Genomic DNA, 21,085 nt, shown 5'->3' with positions numbered 1-21,085 from the left:
TAATTTATCAGCTATGCCAAATTATTTCCTTTACATAAATTATTTATGTTTTTTGCCTTAAAATTTAAATTTAAACTTTTTCCTGTAATACAATTACTGTATGGATCTAATATTTTTGATACTAGTACTACACACTCAAATTGAATGTAAACAATGATCTGAAATTCAAGACCTACTTCTGACTGGATTCACATAACTTGCTGTGCTATTTGTTTTGTATAATCCAGTATTGGCTAATTTCATACAACGTACTAAACCATAAATATGTTTGATGTATCCCAAAAGATTTGTATAATATGCTACACCAAAATCAATCAAACTATGTTATGATTAAACTCATGCAATATATGAACAGGTTCTCTAAATCACTACTTCAGTGAATTACAGGAAAGTGTTTTAAGTAAGGTTGTTGTCTTGTACCTTATTGCTTGTTTATAATTTCTACTGAAATCCATAAAAGGATAACTAGCAGGAAGCTTGCAAAACTGCATTGTTTCAAATTTCCATAGAAAAGCCCAACTGCTGCACTCTTCTTGAAAAATATACTCAGTTACCATTGTAATTCTATTCCTGACAATTTACTGGATGTTCCTTTGCTTTGCATCAGGGGTCCTCAAACTACGGCCCGCAGGCCACATGTGGCCCGCCTGCCTTTTTATCTGGCCCGCCTCAACCTCCCGGGCAAGCTGTCCAATTGTGAGGAGAGATGGGTAGATGGTGGCGAGTTGGTGGGAGGAGAGTAGGGCTGCTGGAGTGGGGCCCCGGTTATGGGTCTGAGGGGAGTGGGTGAAAGGTGAGGTATTTGTGAGGTGCAGCTGGGGTGAGCAAGAAAAAAGGAGAATTTGCTCCTGGAAGGTTATTTTGAGATTGCGAGGGGTTATGTGGAGCTGAGGCGATGAAAGGTCCGGAATGCCAATCAAGGAGAATATTTCTGGCTCAGGGTTAAAATGAAGGTCCTTGGGGGGGGGGGTTCTCTGAGGATGGTGGTTTTCTTTCAGACTTTTTCAGGAACCAAAGTGGGATAATAAGTGAACTGATGATGTTACCTAGTTTGGGTCATCAGATGTCTTCCAGAAAGCCACCAAGCTCAGAGAGTACCAAGGTCTCCACAGCTGCCCTCCTTCTCCTCTTCTCTTCCGTCATTCCACAAACCCCCTATCTTCTGGCATTGCTGAGGTTACCTAGTCTGGGTCATGAGGCATCTGCAAGAAATGCTGAATGGAAATGGCACCTTGCCTTTCTGACAGATGTAACAGAGCTACTCAACAGTTTCAATGTGCCACTTCAAGGAAAGGGGAAGCTCATCTGTGATATGCATTCACATGTGAAAGCATATGAAGTAAAATTGGACATACTCATTAAACAAGTGAGGGAGGAAAACTTCTGCCATCTTCCCACAATGCAAAAACTATTTGCGGAAAAACCAGCAGTTGCATTCCCAAACAAAACGTGTGGATTCACTGGAAATGTATATTTTCTTCACTTAAAAACTCATTCAAATAATTAACCAATTCATTTTTCTTGGCTCATTTTTTCATTTTATGCTTGATTTTACATTGGTCTATAATCATTATTTTTTTCAAACTTTAGCCCAGCCCCCCAACAGTCTGAGGGACAATGAATTGGCCCCCTGTTTAAAAAGTTTGAGGACCCCTGCTTTATATAAAGGCCTAATCTACACAGACAAGGATGCTGTTGTTTTAGTTAATCTTCCTAAAATAATAGTAACTGGCAGAGTGGGGTTCAGCTTTATTCACAATTAAGAAATTTTAGACAAACATGATATAAAAAGAAAATCATATGATAACTTACTTTAGGGATTTTAGACCCTGTTGTTTGATCAAAGTAAGTGCAAAATATTTACTAACAGATGAAAGATACACTACTAACTTTTCCTTGAACCCTCCATCTTTGCCCTGCACCTTAACTCTACATTGCTTGTGTCAACTGCTTTTCAAACCTCAATGTCTTATGTTCCTTTTTGTCATCTCAGCAAGGATACAATTTCATTGAGTTTTATTGTACATGAGACATAAGAAGAAGTACAGAAAAGGAACACACAATCAATTAGAGATTAGAACAAAATCAATATTATAGTACCACTTTACAAAGCGTTAGTAAGACCACATCTAGAATACTGTGTCCAGTTCTGGTCACACAATATTAAAAAGATATTGAGACTCTGAAAAAGAGTACAGAGAAGAGCAACAAGAATGATTAGGGGACTGGAAACTAAAACATATGAACAATGGTTACAAGAATTGGGTATGTCTAGTCAAATGAAAAGAAGGACTAAGGGAGACATAATAGCAGTGTTCCAATATTTGAGGGGCTCCTACAAAGATGAGGGGGTCAAACTATTTTCCGAAGTACCAAAAGGCAAGATGAAAAGCAATGGATGGAAATTAACCAAGGAGAGAAGCAACCTAGAGCTAAGGAGTAATTTCCTAATGGTGAGAGCAATTCACCAATGGAATAGCTTGTCTTCAGAAATTGTGGGTGCTCCATCACTGGAGGCATTCAAAAAGGACTGAATAATCATTTATCTGAAATGGTATAGTGTCTCCTTCAGGGGGGCTGGGCTAGAAGATCTGCAAGAGCCCTTCCAACTCTATTCTATGTTCAGTATCAACAAAGGTTCAAATTTTTCTGACACGGATGACGCAGATCTGCTATGTTAAAAAAACCTTTTAAACATACTATAGGAAGTTTTTTTTCCAAAGATTGTATAGTACCTCTCTAAAACATCCCTTTGGTAAACTCACATGAAGTTATAGTCATTCAACTAACTGCAGAGCAGTACATAGTCAACAGATAAATATATTCCAAGATGCTTCTGTACAGCAAGAGTGAGAGCAAAAGAAAACGTTGTGGCCATAGCCTATATTTAGCTGGCTATGCCTCTCAAACAAGTAGTTTTTAAAAACCTGGTAAAGAATAAATTGTAATTCAGAGGTACAGTATATTGATTAACTTTTCATCACAATTAAGCATAATTTGAAAAGTATTAAGAGTTTTGATTCTTCCTAACACACATATATTATCCATCTAGCCGAAACCTGTCTCACATATCTACCAGTAAAATATATAACAGATTAAATTGTACAATGATTGTCTTAGTATTCTTTGAATTAAATAGAATTAGAATGTTCCACTGATCAATTTATCAACAGCATAGCTTCCTTAGCTAAGACGCATGATACACCTTCTTCTAAATGACAAAACTGTAATTCTTCTTTTGTCATTATTTATTGTGTCTTATGGGAAAGTAGCACTGCTGGCCCCTTTAGTTAGGAAGCTGAAAGAGCCTAGTGTGTTCCTTTAATTTTCAAAATACATCATATTTAAGAATCAATGAGGAAACCAAATTATATTAGCTACTGGATAATGAAGATCATTAATTTCAGCTTGCAAAATATACCAACCATTAAGCAACTGTTCATCCTAAAGGTTTATTAGTGCAATAGTAAAATTACATTCATTAATAGAGGCTGTTACACTGCATCAACTGAATTCCTGGCCTCCCATATAAATCAGACGATGGAAACCTGTTCCAACTTCATGATTCAAAATATTCTCTTCTATAAATATAAGAATTTGTAAACAAATAAATGAAGGAAATAGTACACGATCTACAGCTTAAGTCAAACATTATATCAAAGATGAAAATGTTCTCTCCTACACAGAGAGATATACAGATAGTCTTCGACCACCATTGAGCCAAAAAATTTCCCTTGTTAACTGAGACAATTGTTAAGTTTTGCCCCATTTCTTGCCACAATTGGTAAATGAATTACCGTATATGCCGGCGTATTAGGCGACCCGGCGTATAAGACGACCCCCGTCTTTATAGCCGGGCCGCATTCCTAGAACGTCGTCTTATACACCAGAAACTACCAGTATTTCTGGCATATAAGACGACTCGGCGTATAAGACGACCCCCGTCTTTGGCGCCGATTTCAGCGCTCGCGGAAGTCGTCTTATACGCCGGCATTTACGGTACTGCAGTTGATAGTAATATGGTTGTTAAGCTAAACTAGTTTCCCCTTTGACTTTACTTGTCAGAATGTCACAAAAGGTGGTCACTGCAACTGTCATACATATGAATCATCTGAATTTTGATCATGTGACCATGAGGATGCTCACAACAGTCATAAGTGTGAAAAACGATCATAAGTCACGTTTTTCAATGCTGTTGTAACTTTGAATGGTCATTAAATGAACCATTAAATGGTCGAGGATTTCCTGTAATAGAACCAAGAGAAGTACACTGATATACAGACACTGATAAAAGTCAACACCAGACACCAATGCTATTTGTATACCATGACTGGACTTGAAACTTGACTGAAAAATGAATCCATTTTCTGTAGGATCCTCTGTAACTGAATCACTTGATAAAGCCAGTGGTGGGATTCAGCCAGTTCGCACCTGTTCGGCAGAACTGGTAGCTAATTTTTTGTTGCCCAGGTCCAGAATGGACTTCCGGAAGCGGCATCCACACAGAAAACCGGTTGTTCACATATTTGAATCCCACCACTAGACAAAGCCCTAGGTGTTCACTCTAGCATGTTCAAATCTCCCAATTCTTTCTTTTCTTTTTAAAAGCCTTAAGACACCAAAACCTCTGAATTTTATATGTACTTTTACAGGAAACCAATTGAAAAAAAGTGCTCTAGTTTAACATTATTTGAGTGACGGATTCACTCGCTCCATCGGTCATCATAAATGGCAGCCTCTGTTTTGTAGCGATTCTGCTTTATTGCATGGATCAAGATCTGGGCTTACTGTAAAACCTGAGATGAATGTGAATATAGCCTACATAAATGTTGCATGCACAGCCCTTATCATGGACCCTATCAAGAACATTTATTCATGAAAAAGACCTTTTCCATGCAAATTACTCAATTCTAAAAGATAATTCTGGCAACCTGAATTATTTTCATGACAATATTGAATTATTTTCATGACAATATTTGATGCACAAAGCTGATTTCCTTAATTCAATATCTGTTTGAGTACATTTCCATTCTGTAGTTACCATTATCAGGTTTTCTAAATCTAATATTACCAGTCAAGCAAACAAAGAATAAATAATATACTTTCAATTCAGATATTAAATTTAAAATAGAAAAGAAAAAAGATAATTCTTATGAATCTAAGTATTGAAGCCATATTACATTTGGAGTTGTAATATATTTCATACAAAAAAACCTCACATACTCTGCAGCTATCACCCATTACAAAGCTATTTACAGTGGCTGTTGTTTATTAGGCACAGATGGCAAAAGTCAATTCCAATAAGAGTAAAGACATAAGACAAACTAATGATGTACAGCCATATCCACTAAATAACCTATGGCAACTTTAAGGAAGATTATGGATTTACAGAAAGATAGTAAAGGGTAAAATAAAACAGTTATCTGCTTTACCTGAGCTTACAAGGCCAATTTACAGAATAGCATATTAATACTTTTCTATCTTTAAAATATCCAGCAGTTTAGCCAGCTTCTCTCAGCTAAACACTATCCATGGATAATTATCACTAAGCAACATATTCTCTAACTTGCTTTTTAAATAGTCCAACCCAGAAATTATCATTCAGTCTTGTGACACCGAATTAAATTAGTTTAAGAATCATTAAAACTTGGAATTCTTGATAGTATTCTACAAGACTCCAGTTATTTATCAAAATAACATTTATAGATAAATACATGGAATGGGAATGTTTTCAAACGTACTACTTGTTTTACATTTTACAGAATCTCTTCTCTGTTTATCAATTTAGAAACAGCACTACTGATGAATAAACAGGGAACTTTATATTACGTGTCAAAGCATTTGAAAAACTCTGCCAAGAAAAGCTGAGTTTTAGTATTTCACAAGTCTGTATCTGCTTGGCAGGCATTGATGGAAAGAGGGCATTCTCCCCCAATTTGTTTCTGAAGAGAAGAAAAGAATCTATAGAAAACAGCAGGCTTGGTTACCACTGCTGTTCATTTTGTCATTTCCAATCATAGAATCAAAAGAGTCATCAAGAACGCTAAAAGAATTTTTGATCTTATGGTTCCTTTTAGAATATACATGATTTCTTTAGCCTGTAGGCAATTACAGGAAAGTGACACAACTGAGAATGTTAGCCGCTACAACTGTAGTTCAGAGAAGAAATAAACTAAGAATGATTACTTTAAAGAATTTTACAAGAATATAATAAACTTTGACTAGAATTTTAAAAATGGATCTGTCATTCACAAAGCAGTCAAATATTGTGGCATTTTACAATATGCATGTTACAACAACAGCAAACAATATATTGCCCTGGGAGCTATAAAAGAGATACTGGAGCAGTGCATGCTTTAAAATCCCTACTCAAAACTCAGAGAATCTTCTTCCATCAGAGGCCATTTGGAATCATAAAGAAACCGCTTTGGAATCTACACTGGAGAAGACAGCTGATGGAGGGATATTTTAAAAAAAATTACCTCCATTAGCCTGGAAACCATTCTAGAGTGAAAAAAAGTAACACTCTGAGTTGCTTAGGGCAGGGCTTCTCAACCAGTGGTACAGGTACCACCTGTGGTACATTGGCACCTGGCAGGTGGTATGTGACCATCCTAGAAAAGTGGTAGCGGGGGAGGGGAATGAGCTGAACCGGTGACAGCACTGCACAAGCCTGAGCGAGAGATGGCTGGAGCTGCAGGGCAGTCAGGGCTCAGTGGAAGCGCCAGGATCAGTGCCAGGCTCCAGCTGGATCTCGGCACTGATCTCAGCACAGCTGGCTGGGGAATTCTGGGAGTTGAAGTCCATACCTCTTCAAGTGACCAAGGTTGAGAAACACTGTTCTAGATTTTTTTAAAGTTCAAGCCTCATAAGTCTAAAGTAGCATAAAGAATGGAATGTCCATTGATCTGGGGGTTAATTATATTTTATTGTAAGTAAACATTTATAGTTGCATATTTCTGTTGATTATTTTATTGCCATCTCATAGTATTACTTCTCTTTCATTTATCATGGCAATGGTGTTTTATTTGTTGACCTGATCAACATTGTTGTTGTTGTTGTTAGTTACGAAGTCGTGTTTGACCCATCGCGACCCCATGGACAACGTACTTGAAGGGAAATCATAAAGTCAATGAAATTTTGTGTTTCTAGCAGTGTCTCCTTAGAGAAGCTTTCTTTAAACTTAAAACCACTCTTACAATAATGCCATACTTGTTCAGTTTTGCTGAACAATTGGCAATAGAAGTTTCATATAAAACAAAGTTTGGGCTTTTTGGCCAACATAAATATTGGTTTTGTGGAAGTGGAGGGTCATGGGAAAAGTGATAAACATTTCCACAGGCTATTAAACTTCATAGTTAGCATGATCCTGTAGAAGAAAGAAGGATTCCCCAAACAATTGTGAAAAAAGTGTTGGGGGGGGGCTTTAAGAAACCCATGTGAACATGGTTGGTGTCAACATTACATGATCTGTCTTTTCCAAAATTTCTATCACTTACTTACAACAACAACAACAAATAGGAATTCACTCAGTTTATAAATCAAAAAGTAAACAATATCTGATTAAGACTATGGACATGAGACGAGCAGTTAGAAGACATTGTTAAGATAGGGGATACTGGTAATAATCGTGTTAACCATAAAAGACGATCTGTATAATGATTTTTTTTTGTCTGCTAGTGGATTGTAAATTGTTCCTCAAGCATGATTTAAGCATATGAAAGACTTTATTAGAATATTGCTTATTGTTAAAAAAAATTAAGTTAGAAAGAAAAATGGGGTTCAATGAGCAGGACACTAAAAAAAATTCAGAACTAATTGTCCAGGCAGTCTCCAAGAATCAAATATAATTGAATGAAAGGGGGAAAAAAGAAATTACATGGGATTTTTACTCTAAAGCAGCCATATGCCTAAGTATCTGAAGATGAAGCATTTAACCTTTTCAATTAGAGATTTTTGCCCCTCTGAAATTTCATTTGATGGTTTTCTATTCAAAGATATGTGTGGCATGCATGATGATTAAGAGCGAAGCATTCAGAGAGGACAATTTTAAGCAAACAAATTATTATCAAGTGAAATACTTACAGTACATAGTTCTACTTTTCTACTGTTAATTGGATCATAATTTCATATGCTTTCTATGAGTTTGCATACATTATATTAAGTCATGCTGGAGGTTGGTGGGTTCAGACATGTGAAGTCGAAAATAAACATTGGGATTTATAAACTATGATTTATGGATTACTATGGGGCACAAGTTCAGTCAACGGTACTTATTCATGAATAAGCGATTTAGCATACTATCACTTAGTACGCTAACAATGATGGTATACTAAGTGATGATACCAGGAGGGAAGAAAGAGGCTGTTTGCCAGCTGACATAGTTAAATATTAAAATCTAATCTAAATCATTATTAATCCTGTGTGAAGCTTAGATTTGCTGTTTTATTCCCCAAAAACTCCATATTGTTTCTTATCATGTCCATATTTACAAATGATAAAAGAAATATCTGTATACATGCTGTGCTTAAAGAGAAATCTCATTTGCTTTTGTGAAAGATGCAGGACTCTAAGAAAAAAAAGAATGTTGCAGCTTTTTCATAACATTCTTCAGCTCTTGAGAAAGTTGGGAGTCTTCCAAGCTTTTCAAGAGTTAAAGGACACCCTGAGGAACAATCAGGTACTTCTTCTTCTTCTTCTTGTGCCGTATCTGTTATCGGACATTGGTGACCATGTTGGCAATCCTGTTTTTATCAGCAGCCGCACGAAAAAGTGCTGCTGAGTTTTGTACAAACCAGTCCCTTAGATTTTGAAGCCATGATGTTCTTCTTCTGCCTGGACCTCGTTTGCTTTCAATCTTTCCCTGGAGGATTAAATGGAGTATGCCATATTTTTCTGGGTGTCGCATCACATGTCTGAAATATTCTAATTTTCATTTTTTAATTGTTTTTATGACCATCTCCTCATTTCTGATCTTGTCAACCCAGCTTATACGTAACAGCCGCCTGTAAATCCACATTTCAAATGCTTCTAATCTCTTCATGTGGCCTTCTGTCAAAGACCAATTCTCTACTCCAAAGAGCAGGATAGAAAAAATATAGTATCTGACAAGCCTGATTTCCAGTCTTAGGCTTATGTCGTGACTGCAGAAGACACAAAGCAAAAAATCTTGATAACCACTGTTACCGAAGAAGAAAAAGGACAACTTTGCACAGTCCCTCAACATTTATCCCATAATGTTTTATTTTTAAAGCAGGAGTCTGCAACCTCGACAAGTTTAAGACTTGTGGACTTCAGCTCCCAGACTTCCTCAACCAGCTATAGGAGCTGAAGTCCACAAGTAAAGTTGTCAAGGTTGCAGACTCCTGCTTTAAAGAGATGCCCTGCTTCAACTTTTGTCAAGAAAGAAACACTCCTTAAAAGTTTGTACAGCCCTACAAAATATATTCTTTAAATCCTATATTTTCCTCTATTTCTCTGTAAGACAGGTTTTATGACAGAGCATTAAATTACTTCCATACAAGTGAAAATAAGTATTCAAATGGGTTTTACACAATATTCTTTGGAATGAACTGGTTTTAGTGGAGATAATATTAATTATTCACCTAGGAAACCCAATGCCAATCTAATAAGTAAACCAGGAGAAGTTACAACACATCTTAAATAAGTTAAGGTTATGAATAATTATTACTGAATTGCTCTCAATTCTCTTCTATTGTGTTCTAAATCACTTTTGGAAAGCCGAGTCAATGAGCCAGAAGTCGGGGTCATTATGTGATACATAAATCAATCCTGTCAGTTAACTCCTGAGTTAAGCCTTTAAATACTGCTTTTCACATTAGAAGTACTCCTCAAAGGCTTTCCCTTTATTTTACAAAAACCATGCTTGAAATGCAGTTTACCACTATGTAAGAAAACCTAAATAATCACTGCACTTGAATAAAGTTAAACTGCATATGCAAGATACAACAGGAAAAAAATAACAGCTATTAGAAGCAGAATTTAAATCATTTCAAAATAACCCTTTTAAGTTAGTGCAGTCTCCCCCACTGGAGGCACCCCAAAAATTTTACATTGCTAAGGTCATTATGTACAACCAGAAAGGGCCAAGTGTTGAAACAGAATAGAACACACCTGCAAGCCACAAAGTGGTAGAAAGGCTGAATTAGTCACACTGACATCACCACTTCTTATTGTTCCAGAGCTCAATCATATTTTCCTACTTAATCCCTTTTTTAAAATACAAGATTTGCAATAAATCCAGATTAGAATAAGACTCTGGTTTTTTTTCTGATGTGCGCTCAATGACTTTAACAGCTGCATGATAATGAGAAATTAAACAAGTATAATTGATTATTTTCCATCCATCTGAAAATTTCAAACTATATCTGTTGAAAAACAAAGGGACAGATCATCATAGAGGAAACCTAATCACTTAGAATTGACACCAACTTGATAGCACATAATCAAACTATCAATTTGTTATAGGTTAATATAATAATAAAATACTCTGGTACATTTGTTTATATAATTGATAGATTGGAGCTTTTATCAGAAGATGTTAATATCATTAGAATAAATGTTTACCCATTTATTGACCTAATGCATTTCCAAGACAGTTATTCTAACTGTACTGACCAACTGTGTCACAGAAGGTTATAAAAATATTTATAGAGTATCATATTAGCCATTCCAAACCACATTTATGCCCCACTGACATTAGCTGGGTTTAATTTTAAGTAAAAAGCATAGTAAATACCATAGCTTTAATAGTTTTAATTCCAATTAAATAATTTAAGCAGGTAAAGGAATTATTTAACAAAAGTTGGGAGAAGTTTCCTCCAGTGCTTTTTTTTAAAAAATTTTTAAAAAATCAAATATCTCCAAGATTACCTTTTATAAGGATGATATTAGCAATCATCATGGAAGAAATATGATTTCACACATATTTAGAAGCAAAACAGCCTAGCACCTGGATGAATACATAATTCTCATGATATAATGCAAACAAAAACCCTACCCTAAAGTAATTATTATATATATGGTAAAACATCAGGTTCATTCTAATTGTCCACTATAACATCCAACAATTGTAAATTAGATAGTGTTTGATTTCAGACTTTATCCTCATTCACAACTAAAACTTTTGAATAGGATTAGCTCACCATTTATATGCTATTAAAGTCTATATACACACCAATCTTTCTTTGGCCAATGGGTCTTGGTCTTCCATAGAATAACATCAGCTCAAAATAAACAGCATGGAAAGCATGTAACTTCAAAGATACAAAATATCTTAACTGAGTTTTCATATTATGTTTATTCACTATGTTCAGCTTTGGTTGTTGTCCAGACATTGATAAAACTATTGAAGGAATTTGCTATCTTAACTATATCATTTCTTTTCATGAATAAGAATGTTTAGTGCCAAGTATTAGCATCTTAAAAAGTACAAACAATTCTTTTTGAGTTATCTGTAAAAACATGGTAGATCAATGTTTTCTAACATCTGTAATTTATGAACAACAGTATTGTTTTTTTAAGAGAGAGTGATGGATTAAAATCCCATTTTGATATTTTTGTCTGGATAGAAGTGCAAACTATCACAAAGTTTGTGATGACTGAGGTAACAATCAATGCACTCAAATATCAAACAGGAAATTACATGACAGACTAAGTTACAAAATCCATTTGACCATCTTTTAAAAAAAAAAAAGATAAAGGAAAACACTGATAATAAACACCAATCTACTAATTTGGTCCTCAGAAGCACTTTCCAATGAATTCACTGTGTCCTAGTAGCCAGCAGAAAATCAAAGTGACAGTCCTAGAAATTAATGAGTAAAGGACATGCTCTGTAGCAGATCAGGTTTCCAATTAATATTTCACATTCTGCAACAACTAAAAAAAAATGGCTAGAAAAATTATTTCTACAAAATGCACATCATTTTCCATGACTATAAACTTGAGATGCCATGCTATTGCCTAGGTTTATCCTCATCACATGAACCAAGCAGTTCCCTTTTTCATATTTTCTTTCATCGAATAATATCTTTCACTATTTTTGTAGCTACCAGGATTTGTCAAAAGCCAACGCAAACTTCTCTCAGTTGAACTTTCCCCAAAACAAAGATTCTGGATTGATGCTATCTTGAGCTCTAGACATCCTATGGAGCAGAAACCAAAGTGCTGGTTGGAGGATTCAGAAACATCAAATGAAAAACCAAGAGAGTCCAGTATGGAGATGTTCAAGAAATGTGATAAAACTCTCTTAAGAAAATATTAGTGTCTCAAGGACAGAAATTACCAGCAGTGTGCACTAGGATATGGAAGCTGTACATCTTCAAGCTATTCAACGAAAAAGTACATTAATATTTTTATGAATGCATCATTATTATTCCTATTAAATATAAATAATACAAGTAATAAATTCATTCTCCAAGTACATCTTTGAAAAAAACTATAAAGAAAATTATAGGGCTTTGGGCAGGTAGTTTTAAAAGAGAAAAATAGAAACATCAATTCTTTCCCAAAAAACTATTTTCTAAACAACACAGGGCATACAATGCAGTCAGAATAAAGTGTTACTTCAGTCAGAATAAAGTGTTACTACAATAAATATTATCTTCTTCCTAGGATGTATTCAGTCTGAAGCTACATCCAATGCAAACATCTATGGGCATAAATTTCAATGAATTAATTCCAATTAAGCACAAGTTAAATTATGGCTTCAATATAAATATTCAAGCAAGAATTTCAATGGTTTAAAAAACATTAATTTAATTCCAGTTTTAATCTAGTATAAAGAAAAATGGAAAAACACTTTTTCTTTTCAGTAGCTGCATTGGTCTAAACATTTTAAAAATATACAATGCAGAGTACTTAATATGCCTGATTAAAACAAAGATGAAGCAAGCAGATAGAAAATGCATGCTTACGATGCTTTCCAATTCATTTCCAATTCACAACAGTTTTCCCATCTGAATTCTGTCATTCATTGGGAAGCATTTTACACACTGACTGAACTTCTTGGCCAAATAAGATATGGGAAAGAAAAGATACAGTGACTGCTCAACATCAGCTGTAACCCTGTTGCATGCATGCATGATGCAGCTTTCAACTTGACTTATTTTTTTCCATGAGGCTGAGCACTACAACCCACATTTAAACACATGTAGTCCTGTGTCAGTAGAAAACTGTCAGTTACCAATTATTATATATATCATGATGGAATATGACAAACAGGCAGTCTCAAAAACCTTAATTCATTTCCATCAAAAGGGATTAAAGTATTCTTCTATCCATTCTTCCTAGACCAGGGAACCTTGGCTCTTTTGTAATTTGTGGATTTCGACTCCCAGAATTCCTGAGTCAGCTTGGAGGTTCCCTACCCCTGTCCTAGACCAATAAAGGGGGAAAAAAAACCTCCTTTTTTTCCACCCTGAAAACTGTACAAATGGCCTATTTTTTGCTTGGTTGTCATGTTTTTTAGCATAGAGATGCTGAATACTCTTTTTTCATCCCCCACCCCCACCCCATCCCCACACTTTGCAGAAAGACATCTTACCAAAGAGCATAGGTTAAGCTTTGCAGCTTCGTCTCCATTCCCTGGACCTCAGAAATGCATATATGGCTTTTATTGTACAGCACGGTTTCTCACATGCATGAAGAGACATGGGAAATCTACTTTCCTTCCTCCACCCCCCACCCCCCACCCCCCACCCGTTTCCTCAGGGCTATTTAACACACCACCATCAATCAAGGGTTTTATTCATTCATGGACACCGAACTCCTCCAAAGTAGCATTGTCTCTTCTCATCCCTTTTTCTTTAAAGGTTCCATTAAGCCATAGGATCGATGCCTGCCTTCTTGATACATTACCGAGAGAAAGATGGGGGGGGGGGAAATGATGCACTTTTGAACTCAGGGCGACCTAAAACAAATATAAAAGAAGAGCAACTTTTGCCCCCCCCCCTTTTTTTAATACTCCAAACCCTGCTTGCCTCCCCAAAGGAAAAAGTTGGTTGGGCGCCTGAGGACTAATTTTAGCCCTCAAAGAAACTCCGTCTGCAACGCCGAATTGACAAAGGTGGGGGGGAAACCCTGCTAGATTCATAAAGGAGAGAGGGAGGCGAAGCCGGAAAACTTCCCCGCGGCAAGATGATCACGCCTGCAGCCCGGACCCAGGTTAAGCAGCCTTGGGGCCGGAGGGCAAAAGCAGAAAGCGAGAGCGCGCAGGAACACCGGGAGGGCGAGCTCAGCTCACACTTACGTCTCGGAATTTGTTCCACTGTCCAACCTCCTTGTCGTATTGGGAGATAGTGGTAAGCCATTGCTTATCGTCCAGGAAATTCCCACTGTCTGACCTGGCTCCGGCTGCCGTCGCCGCTGCAGCTATCGGTACTGCCGCCGCCGCCGCCGCCGCCGCCGCCACGGCTTGATTGCACCAAGCGGCTGCCCACACGCACGCCAAAGCGGCTACCTTGAACATCTGGGGCAGAGAGAAAGGAAAAGAGGGTGGTTATCCAAAAACCTAGGCACCGCCAGAGGCCCTCCCCAGCCAAGCGAGTTGGGGGGCAGGCGAGGGGGTCGGGGTGGGGTGGGGGGGGGTGGGAAGGCGCGCTGCTAGTCTAGAGAAAGCGAAGCAAACGGGGGAGACGGCGAAGCATTCCCTTCCGAGGAGTCTCTCCTCCGACAGAAGAGTTGGGGTGTTTTTTTTTTCCCCCTCTCTCAAGGGGAGAATAGTTATCTTCAAGAAAGAAATAAAAGAAAAAAAAAAGGCAGAGAACCAGCCAGTCCATCACCTTGCTGAAAATTCCACCGCCACCGATTCCCGACCCCAGCGTCTGAGAAGGCAGCTCGCTGCTGCCGCTGCTGCCAATCGTATCTCCTCTTGAAGATGCTGCTATTTGCACTCGCCGCGGCTTGCGCCCGGCGCGCGCTCTCCCGGCCGCCGCCGCCGCTGCCGCCGCCTCGCAGGCCCTCCGCCCCGCCCGCTCGGCTGCTTGAGCTGCTCGGCGCGCAGCTCTAGGCGAGCGGCAGGCAGAAGCCCTGGCTGGCTCCCCTGCGGTTGGGCCGTTCGGCTGCCAAGCGAGGCTCGAATGAGGCGACAGGCGGTGAACAGAAAAGAAAGATTCGGCCGGCCGCTTTTATTTTGAAAGAATATCGGCTCTGGGTTGAAGAGGGAGGAGGGGGGGGGTAACCTGAGAGAGAACAGCCGTCTCCCCGCCTTTTTCTTGCTCTTTTAGCCAGGGCTGGAAAAGGGCAAGAGGCAACTTCTGCCAGGAGGCCCGGAGGTTCATCCCATCCCCTTCCATTTATCAGCCTCTGAGCTTTGCCACTCCTAGTGGCGATGATGTGTGGGGGGGGGGGTAGAAGAGATATGGAACTGTGTATGCCAAATAAGGCAGACGTGGCCCCTACCTCAATTTTCTTTCTTACTCCCCTTATTCTGTAGGTTCCAAGGTTGGGGCAGCTGGGAAGAAAACGCAAGCGCCTTTTCTCTCAGCCAGGTAATATGAAAGCAGCATCTAATCACCTCGCTCTTCATCCATTCCTATCCTCTTCGATAGACCATTGCCAGTTTAGGTTTATCCTCGGGCTGTGTTCACATGACACAACGCACTTGGTTATTTTTAGACCCTGTCTGCTCTACAAAGTCAGACTTTGGGTGCCTGGATGAGGAGGTGACTGCTTTCTCTTTGTACTGCACTGTCCTGAAAGATAAACTAGGTAGCAAGCAGAGGCATTTGGGGCTCTGCCTCTAAGCTTCCTGATCTAACCCTCTCTGCTGCAATGTCCAAGAAGGTAAGCAAAAGAGAGGAAGTAATGTGCTTGCACACTTTGGTGTTTGTTCCCAGAAAATGGCAAAAATTGGGGTGGGGGGGAAGGCCTGGGAGAGGAAGTTCCAGAAGATTCCTGAATGGAGAGGCAATTTACAGAATGTTCAGGTTGGGGCAACTTTCAATTTATATCAGCATTTATGGAACGTTGCATCTATGAAGGCTGTTGATGAAAGAAAATTATAATAATACTATGATGATCTAGGAAGGTTGTGGCAAAATACTTCTGAAAATCTTGCCAAGAAAGTGTAGGGACTAGTTCAGGCATTCACCAAGAAGGGGCAGGGCAGGGCAGGAAAAGGAAGGGGAGAGGAGAGGATATGTGCATTCCTGTCTTCTGGAAAGGGTCAACTGCCTGAACTAGAACTGGAGCAAGCATTTATGTGACTCAGCCTTAAATTATTTCCTCATTTTGCCATCATTCAGAAAATATCATCACCTACATCTCTTCTGGTAATTCACTATACCAGTGATTAATACTAACTACACAAGAGAAGTCATAATACTAAATTTTCCTCCCTGTTATTTATTTCTTCTTGACATAATCATATGGGGACTTTCCAACCGATACATTACATTCTTCATTCATCAAGATGTTGTGGCTGCAAGATCTTTACGCAACCAACTGACCAACTTAGAAAGGGTACCACTTCCCACTATAGGTGACTTCCTATTTTTTTCATCAATGCCTTTTAGATAGATAGGTAGATAGGCAGATAGGTAGGTAGACAGACAGACAGATTTTTTTAAAAAAAATCAAAACGATTCAGAAAATAATAAAAGTATAAGTGCAGAAGAAAAAAAGAACAAAAGTAACAAAAAGCGGCAAAGAATGACATGCCGCTTTCTTGGTAGAGATATAGATATAAGAATACATTCAACTCTTAACTCTGAAGCTACTATATATCTACATTATTTTGATAATCCCATGTAATGCTAATAATTGAATCCCAAAATCAGTTTTTCATGTAATTCAGTTCTTCTAAAACTGTTTCCAAGTAAAAAATAAAATATACCCACGTCATTTCTTTCATCAAGGTTGTCAATTTCACTATCAAGGCCAGTTCCATCTGCTTACCACAAATTCTTCCATTGTAGGTATTTGTAAGACCTTCCATCTTTGACCATATGAAAGTCTCATGCAGTTATCATGTATAAGAACAAAGTTCCATTTCCATTAAGACCAAAAAAAAGGCCTCTTAGTTTCAATTATATATTCACTTTTAAAATCTTGTGCATCAAAATACATACTCCGTCTCAATATTTTCTAGCTTTGTAATATAGTCACCAAAGATTTTTCTTTAAAATGTTCCCTCTCTTTGATTATATTTACAATTTGAAATTCCTTTACCCATGTTTGACAATTTATCTACTATCATGTACAAAAGATACATTTTCTAAAATGTTCTTTAAGTTTATAATTCAATGTAAATTTCAACTTTTTTTCCACATATTCTCCCATTGGTCCAACTGTATATCACAATGATGGCGAACCTATGGCATGGGTGCCAGAGGCGGCACTTGGAGTCCTCTCTGTGGGCACACGTGCCGTTGCCCCAGCCTCGCCTCCCCCCATGACCCCCTCCTCACCAGCAGCCACCCTGGAGGAGAGTCGCCCCCAAGCATGGGCCACATGGAGCAACGCAGCCAAGAACATGGTAGCCAGGCAGCATAGACAAGACTCTGCCCTCATGCTCCATCCCACACAGTTGATGCTGCAGGGTGTGGGCAGAGGGTATGGCTGCCATGGTGCTGCTGGGCTGCCTGGATGATCTGCGGCGGGCCCTGGAGGTAGTGAGTGGCCCTGCGGGCAGGTGGTGTGTGGGACGGAGTGGGGGCGGGGCAGGGGTGGAGCGGGGTTGGGCCAGTTTTTGGACACTCGGTCTCTAAAGGTTTCGCCATCACTGGTATATCATATCCATTCCCCCCATTTTATCATATAGTTTTTACCTTGTCCATCATGTTTCCATTTTCAATAAAAGATTATACATGTGTAAGAAGAATCCAGAGAAAGAAATATTTTGGGAAATATTAAAAAGGCAGAATATACTTCCCCAAAGGATTTTAAAGGCAGAAACCCAACCCCCCTCCCAAGTCTGTCTGCCCCAGACAGAAACCAGGTCTGCAGAAATGCAGATGTGATAATCTTGACAGAAAGATTGGAGTCAGGAAGATGGGATTAGAAAGACAAAGATCCCTAGAATCAACAATCCCTCACCAAAAAATCCAACTGTCATCAGCCACAGCCCCAGGGAAGCAGGATATGACCTTTGGGACATAATCGGATTTACCCACCCTCATCAGAATAACAGAAAGGCACACTCAGACGCAGGTCAAAGTTCATGCCAAAGGAACAACTCCAAACAAAAGCCCCAGAAGGTATAAAAGCCCACCACTCTGCTCCATGTAGTCGCTTCTTTTTTTCCAGAGCCATCTTTCTGTCTGGCTCTCCTCTTCAATAAACTACAACCTTCTTTCTAAAGCAGTCGCCATGTTTGTTTATTCCCGACTTGGACTAGACCCGGATGAAGATTTTTCTTTCCACACATGTTAACAGTAATTTGATGATCATTTCTACAGAGCTTTAAATCAAATTCAGTTTTACCCTTTTCAAATTGATAATTCTTTTTATCCAACTTAAAACTTTTCATTCATTTTTCTTTTGTTTGTAAGTTAAACTCTCCTTAGGAAAAATTCAGCAAGTCAGCAATAAGTTAACCATTTTTGTTTAACTATCACTTTCCTTTTAAAAATCATAAGGGGATTTAGGTGATAATTTTACCTTATATCTATTTCAAATTTCCTGTATGGCATGTCTGATAAAATGATTTTTGAAATCTATCTTATATTCACCTTAACTTTGTCATACCACAAATAACCATGCCATCCAATCTTAAATCTTGTCCCTTTATTCCAATAACCTATTTTTTATTTTCTTTTATCCAAACTAAACAACAAGCTGCAAAATACAATTTCACATTTGGTATTCTTAAACCCCTCCCTTCCTTTAACATTCTGCAAGAATTTGATTCTCAGTTTCTTATCCTATGAAACAAATTTATAAATATCTTTTTGCAATTACTTAAATGGAACATCAGTTGTCAATATAGCTATCTGAAATAGAAATAACATTCTAGGTAAAACATTTATTTTAATCACAGAAATTCTTCCCAACAATGAAAATTGTAACTTCTCCCATCTCAATATCTTTTTTAAATTCATTCCATACTTTAGCATTGTTATTTCGAAACAAGATATACTTCATATCAGTCAAGGTAAACCCCCAATATTTAACCCTTTTCTCAACTTTAAAACCAGTTTTTTTCATCAAAACATCTTGATCCTATATAATTATATTTTAACCAGCATCTTTGTTTTCTGTTTATTAATCTTAAAATCTGCTAACACACCAAAATGTTTCATTTTTTTCATCAAAACTTCAATAACTTTCAGGGGTCTTGTATGATCAAAACCAAATCATCAGCAAAAGCTCTCTATTAAAAAATTTCATTTTTAAACACATTATCTTCTCATCTAATTCCTTATTTAGCTTTTTGAACAGTATTCAATCTATATCTTTGTTGTTGAAAGTTAAAATCAGTCCTTCCTGCTTATCCAAGTGAAATGGAATCCTTTTCTGTTTCAAAATGTCTGCTAAGGAGAAGGAGTCTTTCCTTTTATGAAGATTCTAATGGGAACCTCCTTTAAAACAATTATGTCATCATTATCAATCTTCCTTCTTATCTCAAAATGACATTCAAAACCTGTCCTTCACTTTTTTTCCTCAAGAAATATACCAAAACATCCCTCAATTGTACTTTCCAGAAAGGGCTGCTTACTTCAATTCTTATACATAAAATAAAAAAAAAATTGGAGCAGCCAGAAGAAACAATCTTACTTATTGCAGGAAATGAACCTTCATATCATTAGTAAGACTTCATTTCAAAGGCCATCTCAAAGAAGAAAGAATACCTAGATCAGATTGAGAAAAAAATGAGGGATAAAGTTTTACAATATCATTTTCAGGTGTGACAATTTATTGTGAATGTTGTTTTCTTTGTATCTATTTGCATTTTTATATCAGTATTATATATTTGATATGGTCAATTGACAATAAAATTTGCTCCTCCTCCACCTTTTTCAGCAGGAATCTTACAGAATAGCTCTGAACTACAAACAAAATTTCTTTTCTGGAATTCCTTGAGTTCCAGCATAAACAAATTATCCAGTCCTCTCTCTATCTCCAAATCCCTGGTTTTTTTTTTTTTTTTTTTTTTTTTGCTTCTTTCTCTAAAAATCCCTATTTTCTGTTTTTTATCTAAAAAGTCTACCTAAAATCCTATCCATTTTTAATCCAAGCTGTTTTCCAAATGTAGCTTCTACATATTTCACTTTCCAAACTGAAAATACCTGTCAATTAATTTGATGCATTTTCTAAGAAGGGCCTATTGTAGAACAAGATTTAAGTTGTTCAATTCCATGTGCTTCCATACGGGGTATCCTAGCCATCAAAGATCTTGCTTATTGTTAACCATATGCCCCTTTTACGCTTAAATATTTAAAATCCCTACTTGAAAAATAAACCACTCTGATCTGAATAGCACATTGTTCTATTTCTTCCTTGACTATAACATATAAATTGTTAAAAGAACTGCTAAGTTTATAGGCAAGGCAGTTCAGCTGAGAATCCATAATGTTGAACAGATTGGAGTATTATGCAAAGGTGATATATTTAACATAGTGTTGATTTCATATTTTTTATATTTTATATTATTTAGCATATATGTATTTTATTATTGTATTTTCTTTTACCTGTTTTATTCCGGAAATAGATCTTGTATTTTACCTTTATTTTACTTTACTTCATATAACCATTAATCAGTGAACAAAGTATTTATCTAAAAATGAAATGGAATAAGAAAATGAATGGGACTGCATATAAAAAACAAGTATAATGCTGGGGTATGATTCATTAGTGAGTGGCTATTGAGTATTTTCATTGACTTGGTTTCTGATTAGCACAATTGGCAGATTTGATAAGTTCCTTTAAAATTTTGGTGCTTTCTTCTTTTTACTAAACTGAACATAAATAAAACACATACTTTTGCTACCAAAGTAGTAGTTTTATCTCTCATTTTCTGATTTAATTAACATATATTAACATGAGCTATGGGGTGCAGTTGTTAGAATACAGTACTATAGGCAACTTCTACTGATTGCCAGCAGTTTGGCAGTTCAGTTCT

The 21,085-nt window shown here is 37.4% G+C and overlaps 1 protein-coding gene across 2 annotated transcripts in view; it reads right to left on the bottom strand.

The window, feature by feature from the left end:
- Nucleotides 1-15,159, bottom strand: part of SPOCK3 (SPARC (osteonectin), cwcv and kazal like domains proteoglycan 3) — a 152,682-nt gene extending 137,523 nt beyond the window's left edge. For both annotated transcript variants that reach the window (XM_039347003.1, XM_039347004.1), the window contains exons 1-2: nt 14,805-15,159; nt 14,273-14,491 (exon numbers count right to left, since the gene is read on the bottom strand). In XM_039347003.1, coding sequence (XP_039202937.1) covers nt 14,273-14,491 — 219 coding nt within the window. In that variant the 5' untranslated portion in view covers nt 14,805-15,159. The remainder of the gene's footprint in view (nt 1-14,272; nt 14,492-14,804) is intronic.
- Between the last annotated feature and the right edge of the window lie 5,926 nt (nt 15,160-21,085).

This window comes from Crotalus tigris, unplaced genomic scaffold, assembly GCF_016545835.1.
Source record: "Crotalus tigris isolate CLP2741 ecotype Arizona unplaced genomic scaffold, ASM1654583v1 scf7180000018043.2394770, whole genome shotgun sequence".
NCBI lineage: Eukaryota > Metazoa > Chordata > Lepidosauria > Squamata > Viperidae > Crotalus > Crotalus tigris.
This window is presented reverse-complemented; position numbering and strand designations above follow the sequence as displayed.